The sequence below is a fragment of the Cetorhinus maximus genome, chromosome 9 (assembly GCF_964194155.1).
Source record: "Cetorhinus maximus chromosome 9, sCetMax3.hap1.1, whole genome shotgun sequence".
NCBI classification, from domain to species: Eukaryota; Metazoa; Chordata; class Chondrichthyes; order Lamniformes; family Cetorhinidae; genus Cetorhinus; species Cetorhinus maximus.
The window spans coordinates 54,095,861-54,112,545 of record NC_135887.1 but is presented as its reverse complement, the minus strand read 5'-3'; the positions used below and the strand labels follow the sequence as shown (position 1 = coordinate 54,112,545).

The 16,685-nt window shown below is 46.8% G+C and overlaps 1 protein-coding gene across 2 annotated transcripts in view; it reads left to right on the top strand.

Annotated features, from left to right (window-relative positions):
* The first annotated feature begins 2,923 nt into the window (after positions 1-2,923).
* The window catches only part of ncf1 (neutrophil cytosolic factor 1), a 130,561-nt gene continuing 116,799 nt past the window's right edge, over positions 2,924-16,685 (top strand). For both annotated transcript variants that reach the window (XM_078548756.1, XM_078548755.1), the window contains exon 1: positions 2,924-3,133. In XM_078548756.1, the coding sequence (XP_078404882.1) occupies positions 3,062-3,133 (72 nt within the window). In that variant the 5' untranslated portion in view covers positions 2,924-3,061. The remainder of the gene's footprint in view (positions 3,134-16,685) is intronic.

Genomic DNA, 16,685 nt, shown 5'->3' with positions numbered 1-16,685 from the left:
GAAGGGCTGGAGTACACTGGCTGATACACAGTAACATAGAGGGAGGGTGCACAGGTTCTCGGACACAGCAATGGAGGGCCTGGTGGAGAAGGCTCAGAGGAGGTGGGATGTCCTGTCCCTGCAATGGGGGAAGGAATCTACCTCACTCTCCTGTCCCTCTCTCCTTACCTTTGCGTGGCTCCTGAATTTGATCCTTTGGCACAGGTGCTGGTGGTAATGTCGGGTCCCTTGTGACCTTGGATAGTGGAGCACACAGCAACTCACCATGAACCTGGAGCCCACATTACCCTCTCACCCTCTTACCCTCCTTACCCACCTTACCTGCCTCACCATCTTCACCTTCCTCAGCCTCCTCACCCATCTCACCCTCCTCACTCTCCTCACCCTCTTGCCATCTTTGCCCTCCTTATTCTCTTCACCCACCACAACCTCTTCACCCTCCTCACCCATGACACCCTCCTCACTCACCTCAGCCTCTTCACCCACCTCACCCTCCTCACCATCTTCACCCTCCTCACCTTCCACACTCACCTCACCCTCCTCACACTCACCCTCCTCACTCTCCTCAGCCACCTCACCCACCTCGCATTCCCCACCCTCCTCACTCACCATACCCTCCTCACCTCTAGCAGCTGGTGCTGCTCTGCCTAGACTCAGTTCCTCCTTCCATTCCTCCTCCAGACCAAGAGAGACTCTGAACAAAACCCTCATGACCCTCCCCCTCACCTAGAGAGGGCATTAGGACAAACACCAGCCACCAAAATGCCATGCAGCCTCCTAAGTGAGCATTATCAGGCACGTTAAGTGGCAACCAGTCTCATATTTATGCTTTGGGTGGTCGTTCCTAGCACATGGTTCACTCCTTTATCGAGATAACATCTTACTGTAAACACAGATTAAACCAGCATTGCAGCTTAAGATCCCCACCCGACCACCTCAGAGGCTCTTTAGCATTTTGAGTAACTGGGTGAAATCCCCCCAGCATATTTTCTGTACATAATGACTTTTCAATATTGTTTTTCTGTACTAAGGAAGTTGATTTACATAAAGTTTCTGTTCCTCTTATAGCCTTGCTGTGGGTAATAATCAGTCATCTATGGCTGGATCAATTTCTGTAAATTTGTTCATTGTTTACTGACATTTTCTTAATTCTTATGTTCAACGGAAAGAACAAACTTCCGTTTGGAAAAATGGGCTCCCAAACAAAGGAACTTTCCAAAATTGAAGCACAAAATGTTGGAAGGTAGATGGTTGCCAAGGCCATCTGAGAAAAGGAGCCCAATGGATTATGCAGTGGGTCAAATCCACGTGTAGATTTGCCAGGTGCTGCCCCACTGCTAAATCTTTCTGTATTGAGCCAATAAACAGCCGCAGGCAGACCAACTTGTATGCCTCTGAATCCATAAAAATATTCTTGGATATTGCTGAAAAGCGAGACACGTTGCTGAAGTTTTTCATCTTACACTCATCAGGACAAGCACAAGAGTGGCAAATTTCAAACAATCAACAATTTATACTACAGGAGAAAAGATTGGTTGGAAAGTTGACTCTGATTGGCCAAGACATTACCATGGAGAAAGCAACAGGGAACTATAAGTTCCCCAAGCTCCTGGATAATTCAAAAAAGGCATGAGGCTTGAATATATTCCTTTTGTTTGCAAAGCATGTGTTCCTGATATGAACGTATGTTGCTTTTTGTAAGCATTAATGAGCCACATTACAAACTCAACTGATTATCTTAAATTGGTTGTTAGTGTAGCTATTAGCACACTCAGGATTGTACAGCAAGTGCTGCCCAATCGCAGAATCAGAGTCAACTTGCCAACCAATCTGACTGTTTTTGTTTGTTTGGATCTGTCATCCTCTGGAACTGGAAGCCATCACCCTGCACCCACCCTAAGTTACCTTTGACCTTCCCTCCATCATCCTCAACCCTCCCTCCATCATCCTTGACCTTCTCTCTGTTACCCTCAACTCTCAAAACCTCACCATTGACCTTCCCTGTATAACCCTTGATTTCCCCACAATCGTGCTTGACCTACTATCTGTAGAAATTGACCTTCCCTGCGTAGTCCAGCTTCCTTCCTCTGTCCCCTACGAACCTTTGTAGGGTTCCTACCTCCCTCCCTCAATCAACCATGCTCCTTTCCCCTCCCATCCCATCTTCAGGCATCAATGCCTCTTCTCTCCTCATTCAATAAAGATCCCTATATCAGAAAAGCAACTCTTACTCAGTCCAAACCCACCCCAGGAAGACTACCTCGCCTGCTGCACACTACCTTTCACCAGTCATGAATCTGAAGGCACAAGTTTCTCATCTGCCGCATACTTAATTCCAAAGGTACAATTTAATCTGGTGAAGTTGTGTTTTGATGAGCATACATGATATGCTAATACATTAAGAAGAGATTCCAAACACTTGCTGTTAGGATGCTCGATCAGCCCTCAATCTGCCACCAATTTAATAACCAACTTCCATCTCGCTGTCAGGAAGCTGACATTTTACATCCGGCTCAATTACGTGCTCCTGCCCACCTTGTTTCCCGCTCCCGGGAGCTACACAAGATTCTGCCCTTCGGAGCACTCACACCTGAATCACTGTACTTAGTGAGGCTGAATGCATCAAAGTGGGCAAGTTGGCAACACCTTTTCCATGGTCAATAACCAGAACTCTAAATCCAAACTCAACATTCATAATCAGGTGATTATTTAACTGAAATTAATAGGCAAAATAGATTCATTAAATTATTGCTTAATCCGTAATCTGATTATAGCTATTTTCACTTCTCTATTGCAATGCACATAACCGCTGCAAGGAGGAAGCTCTCTGTGAGTCACTAAGACAGTTCACAGAGAGCTGGCTTTTAGTGGAAAAATGGATTAGATTTATCTCAACCAATTAATGCAAGTGGGAAGTGAGATATGAAAGGCAAAGCAGGGCGGACTGACTGATACATCCGCTTGAGGAGAACACTTGACAAACACTCTTATCTAGGGCGGATAGCTGCAGTGAGTTTCAGGACTTTCGAGAAGATTTACAAATTTATTGGCTGCGCTTAAGATGGGGGAGCCTTACATCAGCCACATCGAAGTGCTGGGATTTGAGAAAAGATTTGTCCCTAACCAGCATTACGTGAGTACCAGTAACAAATCAGTAATCCTGCATCAGCAGATGGTCCCTGATTGTCATTCTCAGCTTTGGTTTCAGCAAGACAACCCGACCACCTTGTTTTGTGTTTCATTTGATTGTCCCAGGAAACTTAGAGAGTTGGAAATGTGCAAAATGTTTCTGGACAGTTGTCAGTGTGATCAAGAGCTCTTGGAGGCTGTCTGCAGAATACAGCAAACGGCAAAACAAATAGGCTGATTGCAAATGTCATCGCTACTGCAGCATCTGTCTGGATAGAGTCTGTCTCTTGATTCAAACCCAAGGCAAGGTTTAAAAATATAGGGCAGAATCTCCGGCTTGGCGAGTAGGGGCAGGGCCTGCTCGGCAAGGCGTAAAATGATGCACAGTGATGTCGGGCGTGCATCCCAAAGACACTGCGTGTCGTTTAGATATTGGTTCGGCGGGCGCACACCAGAGGCAGCTGCACACCTGCCGAACTGTCAAAAACCTATTAAGGCCATTGAAAAACCAATTAAACTTGTTAGCAATGCTGCCCATCCAACCTTAAGGTTGGTGGGCAGGCGAAGAGCCCAGGCGGCCTTTGCATTTATCATGAAGCTTCATCCACAGATGGAATGAGGCTTCATGAATGTTTTTAAAGTCTTTTAAAAGTTTTTAATAAAATTAATGGACATGTCCCAGCTCATGGGACAGTTTCACATGAGGGGGCATGTCCTTAAAATTTTTTTTTACCTTTATCAATGTTTTGTAAGTGAAAGTAATTCAGAGAGATTTCTGCGCCCTTATGCGTTTCGCGTGCATGCACAAAAGAGCACACTCCCCAACTCAGGCAACCTCCCCCCGCCACCCCCTCCCCACCAGCCGCCTGCACAGGGAGCACTCAGCGCTTCCGGGTGCGCATCGCGCTGGGCGGGCCTTAATTGGCCCGCCCACATAAAATGGCAGCACCTGATAGGCTTCACACCCACCCGTGCCACCCTTGCACAACCCCCTCAACGGGAAGAAAATTCTCTCCATAGAATCATTGGCAAGCGCCAAGAAAACTCATTTGTGGCTTTCTTGAGAGTGGGGAAAGAATTACAGAGTGTAATCCTGAAGAACTGATTTATTCACCCAATCTTAACCAATATTCTATTAATTGAATCCTTGAATGTTACAACAGAGAAAATGCAAATAGACCTATCAATTTTATAAGTTTCCTTTTCTGCCCCCTGAACCCACTTGCCTCGTTACACCCCATGTATTCTTTCATATCCCTTCATCTAAACCTACTCGCCTGCTCACTCCTGACCAGCTTTAATATCCAACCCAGTCTAATCCCACTCTCCTGCTTGCTCCCCAAATCCTTTAATATTCCTCTTCTCAAAGAAACTATCGAATTTCTTTATAACTGTTGATAGCTTCTGTTTCAAAGTTGGAGAGAGTTAAGAACAAAAGAAGTAGGCCATTCAGCCCCTCAATAGCTTGCTTAGCTGTTCAAGTAGATCTTGGCTGAGATGTAGCTCAAGTCCATTTAGTTATATTTGCTCCCTATCCCTGGTGCCCTTCCCAACAAAAACCTACTGATCTCACTCTTCAAAATTTCAAATCAGGTAGAGAATTGGATTTCCTCTACCCTTTGCATGAAGTGCTTTCTGATTTTATTCCTACCATCCTCTCAGTACAGGAATATTTCTAATCCCCTCACTTGTTCTTTTGATGATTAAGTTAAATTTGTGTACTCTACCATTTGACTGACCTGTGGAAACAGTCTGTTTATCTTATAATCGATTCATAAATCAGTATTGCCTCTTAACCATTTCAGCTCCAGTGAAAAGCTTTACCTTCTCCAGTCTCCCTTTCTAACTAGAATTCTTTATCCCTGGCAATGTGCTAATGAATCTTCACTGCATCTTTTCCAATGGCCTTATCAACTTGCACTGCCATCTTTAGTGACACTAAGCTCACTCTGCTCCTCAACACCATTACTTCCAAAATAGATTATGTCATGTTGTCCTACATTGAGCTGCATCTGTCATTAATCTGGCCATTTTGCTCATCTACCTATACTCTCCTGAACTCTTACAAACATCATCACAATATACAGTAGCCCATTTTTGGTGTGAACAGCAGATTTTGATATATTCCCTTACTCTTACAATGAGATCAATTCTGTATCTAGTAAACAGGGGAAGCCCTTGCATGTGAAAGCCACTTATTCCACCTTTCCTGTCTGAGACACTCCTTTCAAACACCAACTACTGCTTCCTGCCCCTTCCTCATCTCTCTGTCCATCTGTCTATATTTCCTTCAATTCCACCTGTCATTATCTTTGCCTTAATTCTCTTACATGGGGCCTCATGTAATTCTTCTTGAAAATTCATATCAACCAAATGTTATCTTTCCTCTGTTATTTCTCCAACAAAATTGATAAGCTTTGTTTCTTATCCACCTACAGATGTTCACTTTTTGCTGCACTTCTCTTTTCATCAGTGAATTCAGTTCCCCAATTTTGATTCTTAAGCCTCTTGCACCTGTTATTTTGAGGTTCCTTGGGAACATTTCCATTTTTTTATATCTTCTTACATCCTATGTTCTTTTTTTTAAAGCCATCTTTTCTGGTTTAGACTTTTTTCAACTTTTCTCGCTGTTTGCCCAGTTTAATCTCCTCTCTGAACTGCGAGTTTTGCTTCTTCAGTAACTAATCCCAGTGATGGTTCAGATTTAGTTTTAACTCTGTCTGCACCAGCACTATTTATTACATTGAAAGGATTCCACTAGTTTGTTTGCTTTTTATTTCTTAGCACTTTCCCCTTGAAGGGCAGTGTGGACTAGTGGAAGGATTTGCAGGCTGATTAACAGTCTAACAGGCCGTATGATCTGAACACTCCTTCCATGGCCATTACCATCCTCATATCAGCCAACAACATCATTAACCCTTTATGTCAGGAGGATTCTGTGGGCTTCCACAACCCATAAGATAAAGTTGAAGGGGCCGACCCACTCCTCCCAAACACAACCATTCCACTGGATGTCAACTTGGAATTCCAAGCCAGTTTGGTGGAGATGGTCTCTACTTGCTGAGACTAGCTGGAGCAGGGTTTGAATGCTTTATATTCTGACTCCAAGACCAATGGCTACCATTAAGCCAAAGGCTCGCACCATTCTATTAATGAGAGTATTTTACTGTACAGCCCTCAGTGAGGTATCACAGTAAGAGCTGGAATGAAACCCAGTGTTAGAGCAGAGATTGATTATCTTAATTCACCAGCCAGCTGGGAGGATGACAACTTCTGACCCAACATTTTTGGAAATGTTTGGTATGACATTAAACGTCCATCTGCATCTGTAAGAAATAAAACACAACTAAGATAGTATGGAAGTGATACAATTATGCTGCCTGTTTGCAATTAATTATTAACTAGGAGACTATATAAAATCCACAGTTAATTCATGTACCAGTAAAAAAAGCTGTCCTCCTGACAAGGTTTCTTGTTTCTGAGTTTTAGTACTTTACACTCCTTGAAATTGTACTGATCACAAAGTAGCAAAGTGGCAATAACAACAATTTGCATTTATGTAGTGACTTTATGTAGTAAAACGTCCCAAGGAGCCTCACACAAGCATTATCAGACAAAATTGGCACCCAACTACATAAGGAGATACCAGAACAGGTGACCCAAAGACTGGTCAAAGAGCTAGATGTGAAGGAGCGTCTTTAAAGGAGAAGACAGGTGGTGGAGAGGTCTGGGGAGGGAATTCCGGAGCTTAGGGCCTAGACAGCTGAAGGCCTGGCCATCACCGGTGGAGTGGTTAAAATTGGGGACGCATGGGAGCCTGGGATTGACAATGGACTTCATCTATCTCTGACCAGAATCCATTTTCTATCTGTCAATGAGTTTCTCAGTTTTTAGCTTCTTTCTCTTCCCCCCTCTCTCCAGTTACCCTAATCTCGCCTGTGAGATTAATTTTGTACCAAACTGCTTCACAATACACAAGGTGATGTAAAGCATTGGCAGAACAATGAGCTGTGGTGTGGGGCAATGGGATATGGGTTGTTCTGTATTTGTTCTGTATGGGACATGCCCCAGTTCAGACCAACAACATCTCCACAGACCCACTGACTATCAGTGGCAGGAGAAGTTGATTAGTTAATAAATTGGTTAATAATTGGTTAATAAACTATGTGGGATCCTGAGCTTTATAAATAGAGGCATAGAGTTTAAAATCAAGGAAGTTAATCTGAACCTGTTTGAAACACTAATTAGGCCCTGGTTGGAGTGCTGGTAATGATTCTGGACATTACACTTTAGGGAATATCTCAAAGCCTTCAAGAGAGCGTGGAGGAAATTTATTAGACTGTCACCAGGAATGAGGGACTTCAATCATGTGTCAATCCCATTCCCCATTCTGCCACCCCTTTGGCTTTTCCTTGCTGTAGGTAGAGGAGATTCCTCCTCTTTGGATCTTGTCACTTCTGCGAATATGTGCGAGTCCTCTGGCCCGGTCCCTGGTCCCTGGTCAATCCTGATATGTGTGGTTGTCTGTCAGTGTGTGATGGAGGTGATATAAGATCACTCTGGGGAGATTTCTCTGAGACAGTGCTGGATCAATAAATGTGCCGGTGTCTGGTTCAATGCCTCCAGGCACATTTAAATCATGGTTATCAAAAGTAGTAAGGCACAAATTTTAGTCTTACCTGGAAAGGAAGAGAGAAGCCTTTCTTTTAACGTGGAATGTGTGTTCTAGAATTAAACTGCTGTCCAACTCACTCTCCCCCTACTTCCTCTCTCCCCTGCCTCCCGTCTCCACCCACTCCCCTCTGCTCCCCTCCTCCCAGGCTGCCCCCCTCCTCCTGCTCCCCATCTCCCAGGCTCTCCCCATCCCTCTGCTCTGCCCTCCCAGGTTCTTTGTCTCCCCCGGCTTCCTCTCTCCCCCACCTCCTATCTCCACCCACTCCCCCCAACCCCCCTCCCCCTGCTCCCCCATCCCAGGCTCCCCCCCCCCTGCTTCCCCACCCCCCCGACACTTCCCCCCCCCTCCGCCCCAGGATCTCCCTCTCCCCCTGCTTCCTCTCATCCCCATTGTCCCTTTCACCTTAACTTTCACAAAACAAACATTCTGAATCTAGCCCAAGTTTCTCTGCATGTAATCCACTCAGAGATCAGATCTGACTTCACCAGAGAACCAGTTGGGGGCATCACTTGAATTAATGGCTGAATGGATAAGACTGAGAGGAATACAGTTTTCAGCTGATATAGTGGGCCGGATTTTCCCCATTGAGGTGGGAATTGGGAGCTGGGAACCACTCCAGTTCCTCTAGCCGTTGGTGTGTTTAAGCAGTGACTAGGCGAGAGGGGTGGGGGCACCTCAGCCTCCCTCCAGATGCCCCTTCTCCTCAAGGTGTCAGGGAGATGCCATCGCACACCCACAGTAGGGAGGAGTGCCAGCCAGACCCTGGGGGGGGGCTTTATCCCAGGGCATTCCAAGGATGCTCTGCCACTCCGCCTCCCCTCTGCCAGTGACCCCATCACCTCCAGCAGGTCAGGCTGAGGAGAGTGCACATTCTGAGCAGGAGCCTGAGCAGCCTGTGCCCTGCAGGCCCTGGACCACCAGAGGATTCCCCCCAAAGTCATCACAGTCAACAGGGCAGAGCAGTCAGCAGGCTGCCTTCATCTCAGCTGTGGATGTTGAGGCTGCACTTAGAGCAGTGGGCAAAGAAAGCTGGAGAAGTTTTGAAGTCACACAGGTGACACAGGTATACAACCATTGTACATAGTTTTGGACCTTGTAAATATATGTTCACTTGCACTGTTTGGAAGAGTCCTGGATTCTCATTTTGCTGCTAGCTGCTTCAATGGTTACGGGCATTTAAGGGTCTGGAATGAGAGCCCCATCAGAGTCTGAGGATGAGCTCCTATAGATTCAGTTCTCTCACATTATCAATGTAGTGATTACTCAGTAATCCCACATGTGTATGATTGAGCACTGGTCATCATTTGTGAGCGTGCGGACTGGCCATGCATCATTCAAACCATTACTTGCAGCTCACCATGTTCTGACCTCTGAAAATGTGTTCAGTGAGGTCATTGCATCTCCTGCTGCTGTTGCCCTGATGTGAGATGTGGGCGGATGCCACAAGTACTTAAGGAGAGTTAACAGGCTATGTGAGTGGCAGAGAACACTGTCGATGCAGTCAGGGTTAAAAGAGTGAGGCTCTCCACCGTGATCTTAACAATAGAAAACCAGAGGCTTCCCTACGTGTCTGGAGAAAGCTGTGGTGGGCAAGCCCAATCATTACCGACCTTCCTTGGTGATTTGTCAGTTTGAGCTAACATGCAGGTGAAGGCTGCAAGTAAGGAGGCAATGGGCACATTAGCCTTGACTGCAAGAGGGAATGAGTGTAGGATTAAAGAGGTGGGTGTGCAGTTGACTGAAGCCTTTGTGAGACCTCACATGGAGATTTGATTGGCCTGCTCGTCTCTTTATCAAGGGTGGCAGTAGACCTCACATAAAGGGTTTGCAACCAAAGTGCACCAGACCAGATTGAAGGACTGGGGTCTTAGTCTATGAGGTGAGAGAGAGTAGAATGGGCCTGTGCTGAATGTGCTGGACCATGCCAAGGACTATGAGGCTATCAATGTGAAGCACCAGCAGCTCTAACAGGGCTCTGCAGGGTCCATGCAGGAAAGATGTTTAATCTGGATGGGGTGTCCACAATGACGGATCACAGTCTCACACCAATATTAAGGCCATCTAGAACCTTGACTTGTAGGAGTCTCTGTGATTGGAGGGTCTGGAACAGTTGCCACCTCACCAGCCCATAGTGCAGGTGAGGCACTGTCAGTGAGTGGACTTCAAGGTGACCTCGAAACTTCTCGGCATGATAAAGACGTCAAGGGATATGGGTTTACTGTGGGCAAGTGGCGATCGGGGGGAGGGGCGTGCAGGAAAATGATTTTCCCTCATCAATCTGTGTGGAGGAGCAATCCCGAGGGGCCAAACGGTGGTCTCATGCTGCTCCTCACTATGGACCCATCTATGTGGTTCTGACTGAACGAACTCTCTACAAGATCTGTCCCCACATTGGGAGCAGGTGTGAGGGGGACATGAGGGCAGCCCTGCCGAGGTTAGATTTCATATTGTTCCAAGTTGCCATGCACACAGACCTTGTGAGGGCATGGAAAAAATCTCAATTCTACTTCCAGGTGTCCGAGGTCATGGGAGAACAGAGTGCTGTGCAGGGTCTAATGGGCACCTTAGTGCCAGGGCTCTGTATATCAGCACAGTTTGGCACATGCAAAGGATCAAACCACCAGCAGGACAGACATTAAGTAGTCCATTTTAATTCAGCTATCATAAATCAAGGTACATCAGAGCAAAGTATAAAGTCTGTAACCAAAAAGGAGCTGGGGCCTGCCAACCAGCAGAGGATAGAAAACCAAATAGTAAAGGAATTACTACCTGCCTGGAATCTGTTGGCTATCAGATTGTCATGGGCCCGTCTGCCACATCATTCCCCTACAATGGCCTCTGCCTGTGGCTCAGTGACATCCTGGCCCTGGTCAGCACCATCCCCTTCACCATCCTCATTGTTGGAAGAGACATCTTGTTCTTCCATGGGTCCCTCAGCCAAAGCACCCCCACTTTGAGGCACTAGGTTGTGCAGGGCCCAGCAGATAATGATGATCCTGTGGTGAGTATTAGAAAGCCCCGCCTGAGCAGTCCAAACATCTGAACCTCATCTTTAGGAGTCCTATCGTCAGCTCACTCATAGACCTGGTGGAGGCATGTGTGGCATTGTACCTCTCCTCAGCAGCACTCTGTGCACGGCAAACCGGTGTCATCAGCCAGGCCTTCTGGGGTATCCCCTTTCCCCAAGGACCCAGCTCTACAATCACTGAGGTCCTTCAAAAACCTGTGGCATCTGGGAGTGGGTCAGAATGTAGGCATTGTGAGAGCTCCCTGGAAACCGAGCACAAACAGGCAGGATTTGTCTTCTATGATCACATATCAGCTGCACATTCAAAGGATAGAAAACTTTCCTATTGATGAATGTGACTGGCTGTTGCCAGGGAGCTCTCAAGGCCACATGTTTGCAGTCAATAGCCTCTTGCCCTTGAGGGAAACCTGAGATTGCTGCAAAACCCAACTCTCTGGCAACCTGGCTTTTGTGATCCAGGTGGAATTGGACAAATTGGGCATCTGTCACCTCCTGGATGCACATGTGTGTTGCTGACTGGGAAATGCTGTACAGGTCCCCAGTGGAGCCCTGGAAGGAGCCACTGGCAAAGAAGTTAAGGCGGCGGTGATCTTTAATGCCACCAACATGGGGCTGCCTCCAAGTCCTAACCACTGCAGGTCATCGTGGGGAAGCTGGCAGCTGTGAGAAATCACATTCCAGAACATTCTAAGGCACCGCTGGCATTGTCTTTCGCCCATCTATAGGTAGCTGCACCGCCTGCGATATACCCGTGGTCGGGCCAATGCTCACTGGCCCCTGGATAGCAGCGTCCTGACCTTCGTGAGGCCCTGCTGCCTCTTGCTGTTCTGGCCATTGTTCCTCCTGGTCCTAGGCTTATCTACTTGGTTCCTCCTCATCTGGGTGAGAGCCAGGGTTCCTGCATCATCTAGGCCTCAGTGGATCTGTGAACGAATTGCAGTGATCAACCTAATCAGCATATTCTCTGTAGATGAACCTCCATCTCTGAACCACCAAGCCAGGGCTAAGCCCTGTGCCTGGCTTCTGTCTAGACATGGCATCCCCACCCCACCCCTTCCAGGGCTAAGCCCTGTGCCTGGCTTCTGTCTAGACATGGCATCCCCACCCCACCCCTTCCAGGGCTAAGCCCTGTGCCTGGCTTCTGTCTAGACATGGCATCCCCACCCCACCCCTTCCAGGGCTAAGCCCTGTGCCTGGCTTCTGTCTAGACATGGCATCCCCACCCCACCCCATCCAGGGCTAAGCCCTGTGCCTGGCTTCTGTCTAGACATGGCATCCCCACCCCATCCATTCCAGGTGAAGGACATCCTGGAGGGTCAGAGATGAGTGTTCCTCCCGTTCGTACATGACCGTGCATGGAGACATTGTGCATTGACCAGGGTGATGACAGCCATGTGCAAGAGCCCTCCCTCAGACACTATTCAGCTTGCTTCCATTACCCTCGAGACTATTGCCTTGGCAACATAGAAAGACATGAAAGACACTCACCCAGGAGGATGGAGGTTTGGAGTCAGTGCTGTTTTTTACCAGCTGTGCCCCTTGGAGGCACCCACCTCCCTCCCTTCCTCCCTCCCTCTCTCCCTTTATCCCTCCCTCCCTGCCTCTGACAGCAGCAGATACCAATCAGCACACAATGTACGGCAACTCCAGACCCTGATGGGTTCTTACTGGAATGTGACCCATTAGTCTCCTTACATACCAAATGCTTGAGAGGCTTTACAAACTGGGCAACAACCTTGAGAGCTTCAGCATGGTGTTTGTGAGGTTTGCCAGTACATCAAACACCATCTACCCTCCCCCTTTTACCCACCAGGATCCCCCCATCCTCCTCCACAATTACAGCCTTGTCATTCCTCTCCCTCCTGTAACTATGCAGCCTCTCCCGGTTACCCTGGACCCAGTTATCATTTATGTGGAGATTCCTGCTCTCCCCGCATTCCCATAACTGTTGACGTGCCCATGCCCCTCCTGTCTCTGACCCTTCCTGTTCTCGAGGCTAGCTGTACCCTGACTTTCCACAACCCGGTCCCCCCATGAGGCCATTCACTACCCACCCATGAGCCTTGCACTTCCACCCTAGTGAATCCAACTCTCTCCTCTGACTGTGACTGTACCATCCCAGTACCAGTCCTGTCATTCAAACCCCTAGCATCAAATTCAAGAACTCACGGACCATGTCCTTTTGACCCATCTCTCTATGATGCTCACTGCTCAAAGAGACCATTCACCACCCTTCAATAGGACCAAAACATGTGTGACATGCTTACCCTTCTAAGCAAGGCCCAGACAGACTGGGTTTCTTCCCCGGATGACCCTCCTACCGTGCCCCAAGTAACTAGCCTGTCTTCCCTAGGACAGCCTCCCACCTTCCCCAATGGTTCCCCCTCCACTATCCAGCCTTCACTCCACCCTTCCCTCTTACCCTCCCTCCCGTGCCCAGCCTCCGCTTCACCCTCCCTCCCGTGCCCAGCCTCCGCTTCACCCTCCCTCCCGTGTCCAGCCTCCGCTTCACCCTCCCTCCTGTGTCCAGCCTCCGCTTCACCCTCCCTCCCGTGTCTAACCTTTGTGCAGCTTTCCCTACCGACACCCGATGTCAATCAAGAAGCGGAGATTTCTGAACGGCCCCCAAGAAGCTCAAAGCAACATCTCCTCACCTCAAAGTCGTAGAAGAAATCAATCTCGCCAGGTGTATGTCACTTATATACAGCCATAAACGTGTCCATTCTAATTTCTTGACTGGCGGGGAACTCCATTTGACAGATTAGAGTTATTTCTTGCAGCTTTGATGCAACAGCTCACTCAGCCATTTCTGAGGCAAAGAGACACCCACATTTCTGTGTGTCTGGAGTCACATGGAGGTCAGGCCAGAGAAGAATGGTGGATTTTCCTTCCTAAAGGACATTAGTGAAGCAGAGATTTCCCTACAATCCAGTAGTTTCATGGTCACTATTACTGATATGAACTTTTTATTTCATATTTAATATTTAGCTGAATTTAAATTTCCCCAGCTGCCATGTTGTGGTTTGAACTCATGTCTCTGAATCATTCATTTAGATCTCAGGATTTCAGGTCCAGTAACTTAACCACTCTGTTAATTTACCGGAAGGATGGAAACCTGCCATCCTTACCTAGTCTGGTCTGTATCTGTATCAGCTAGGGCTCTGTGGATAGCTCTCTCAGCTCTTTAATCATAAGGCTGTTGGTGTTCAAATCCCACACCAGACACTTGAGCAAATAAGCAAGGTATGGCACTCCTGTGCAGCATGCTGTGTGGTCATTAGGTCTCATGACGAAGTTCTGAGTTTTGTATGGTTAACTGTGTACATACATATATACATACATACAGGGTATAGTCCAAGCTAGGAGCTAACTCCATGCTTGCTTCTACACAGGTCTCTGTCCAGTCCACAATTGACCCCTAGTATCAGGTCATGTGCCTCTTTACATAACACTATAGTGATACTGTTTCCCAGTCCCATGTTACCCCTTGCTATGCCAGAAACCTTTATACTACAGAAGTGAGGGAATGCTGCAGTGCTAGGGAAGCTGTCTTACAGATGAGACATAGAACTGGTGTAAATGACCCCATGACACTATTTGAAGAAGACTAGGTGAGTTATCTCTGGTATCCTGGTCAATATTTAGCTCTCGGCCAACACCACTTAGACAGATTACCTGGCCGTGATCAATTCAATTGAATTTCACTTCATTATGCACACAGAAATTTGTTCTGGGTAACATTGCTCGTTCATTCAAAAAATAACATCACACATAAAATAATAACAGTAAAAGAAAAAAAATACCCTATCACAGGGACCTAACCTTAATTAAATATACATTAAAAATTATCCAAGCGCATTCAAATAATTAGAGTCTGACCTCATATCCTCATCCACACATCAAACTCCAGTTCCATGTTCTTATAGAAAAGGGCACAAACGAGGTCAGGAAGCAATTTGTCCTGCCTCTGAGGATTGTAGCCTTTCCCCTAAACACAACTACAGTACTACTTGTGAGATCTTGCTGTGCACAAATTGTTTTCCATGTATCCTACTCTAAAGCAGTGACTACACGTTAGAAATACTTAATTAGCTGTAAAGTGCTTTAAGATGTCCTGAGATTTAATAGGCATTATATAAATGTACATCTTTCTACAGGGAAAGGAGCTAGTTGATTGGTGAGTATCTGGTAAGTGGGTAAGTTCTATTCTATCCCTAAGGTTTTAAATAGTGCACAATTTGGTGGTAAAGTTAGTAAAATATATAATATAGCAACATAAATGAGTGATTAATATAATTAAGTAATTATTTAAAACACATTAAGGATGGCAGAACAGGTGATGTGTCAATGCTGCAACGTGTGGGGGTTCCTGGATAACATTGTGATCCAGGGCAAACACGTCTGCAGTAAGTGTCTGCGGCTCGAGGAGCTTTGGCTCAGAGTCATTGAGCTGGAGGCTGAGCTGCAGACTCTGTGGCACATCAGGGAGGGGGAAAGTTACCTGGATGCTTTATACCAGGAGGCAGTCACACCACTTAGGATAGGGTCTTCTGATTTGGACAGTGGTCATGGGCAGGAGGGTGTGACTGCGAGTGAGGCAGGTAAGGGGACCCAGAGGGCAGGAGTGTGAGCTCTGCAATTGTCCAACAGGTTTGAGGTTCTCTCAGCTTGTTTGGATGAGAGCAGGGGCTGCAGGATGGATGAGCAAACTGACTATGGCACCATGGTACAGGAAGCCATTCAAGTGGGGGCAGCAAAAAGGAACATAGTGGTAATAGGGAACAGTATAGATAGGGGGATTGACACTGTTCTCTGCAGCAAAGAGTGAGAGTCCAGACGGCTGTGTTGCCTGCCCCGTGCCAGGGTTTGACACATCGGCTCAGGGTTCGAGAGGAGCTTGCAGTGGAAGGGGGAGGATCCAGGGGCCATGGTCCATGTGGGTATCAACGACATAGGCAGGATAAGTAAGGAGGCTCTGCATAGTCAGTATGAGGAGCTAAGCACCAAATTGAGAAGCAGAACCTCAAAGGTAATAATCTCTGGATTATTACCTGAGCCATGTGAAAATTGGCATAGGACAAATAAGATTAGAGAAATGAATGCGTGGCTCAAAGACTGGTGTGGGAGAGTGGCACAGGCGCTAGTATTGGGGAATGTGGGACCAGTACCGTTGGGACAGTCTATACCTTAACTGTGCTGGGGCTGGTGTCCTCACGAGCCATATAACTAGGGAAGTAAAGAGGGTTTTAAACTGAATAGTGGGGGCAAGGAATCAAATTTGGAAAGATGTGGTAAACCAAAGAGTAGAAACAAGGCAAGAGAGACAGGTATTAATATGGGAAATGATAAACAGACTGTGACAGGAAGGGACAGAGTATTCTAAGAGTAAATCAGCAGATAAGGCTAGGCGCTACAAAAATAATAAAAGGACAAAACTAAAGGCTCTGTATCTAAACACAGGCAGCATTCAAAACAAAACAGATGAGCTGATAGCACAAATAGAAATAAATATGTACGATCTGATAGCCATTACAGAGACATGGCTACAGGATGACATAGATTGGGACCTGAATACTGAAGGGTACATGATGTTTAGGAAGGACAGAAAGTTTGGAAAAGGTCGAGGGGTGTCTCTGTTAATTAATGATGGTATTAGCACCTTAGAGAGGGATGACCTAAGTTCAGGAAACCAGCATGTAGAAGCAGTTTGAGTTGAGATGAGGAATAATAAAGGCAAGAAGCGACTTGTGGAAGTGATGTACAGGCCCCTTAATTGTAACTACACAGTGGGGTAGAGTACAAAAAAAGAGATAATGGGAGCTTGTCAGAAAGGTCCAGCAATAATCATGGGGG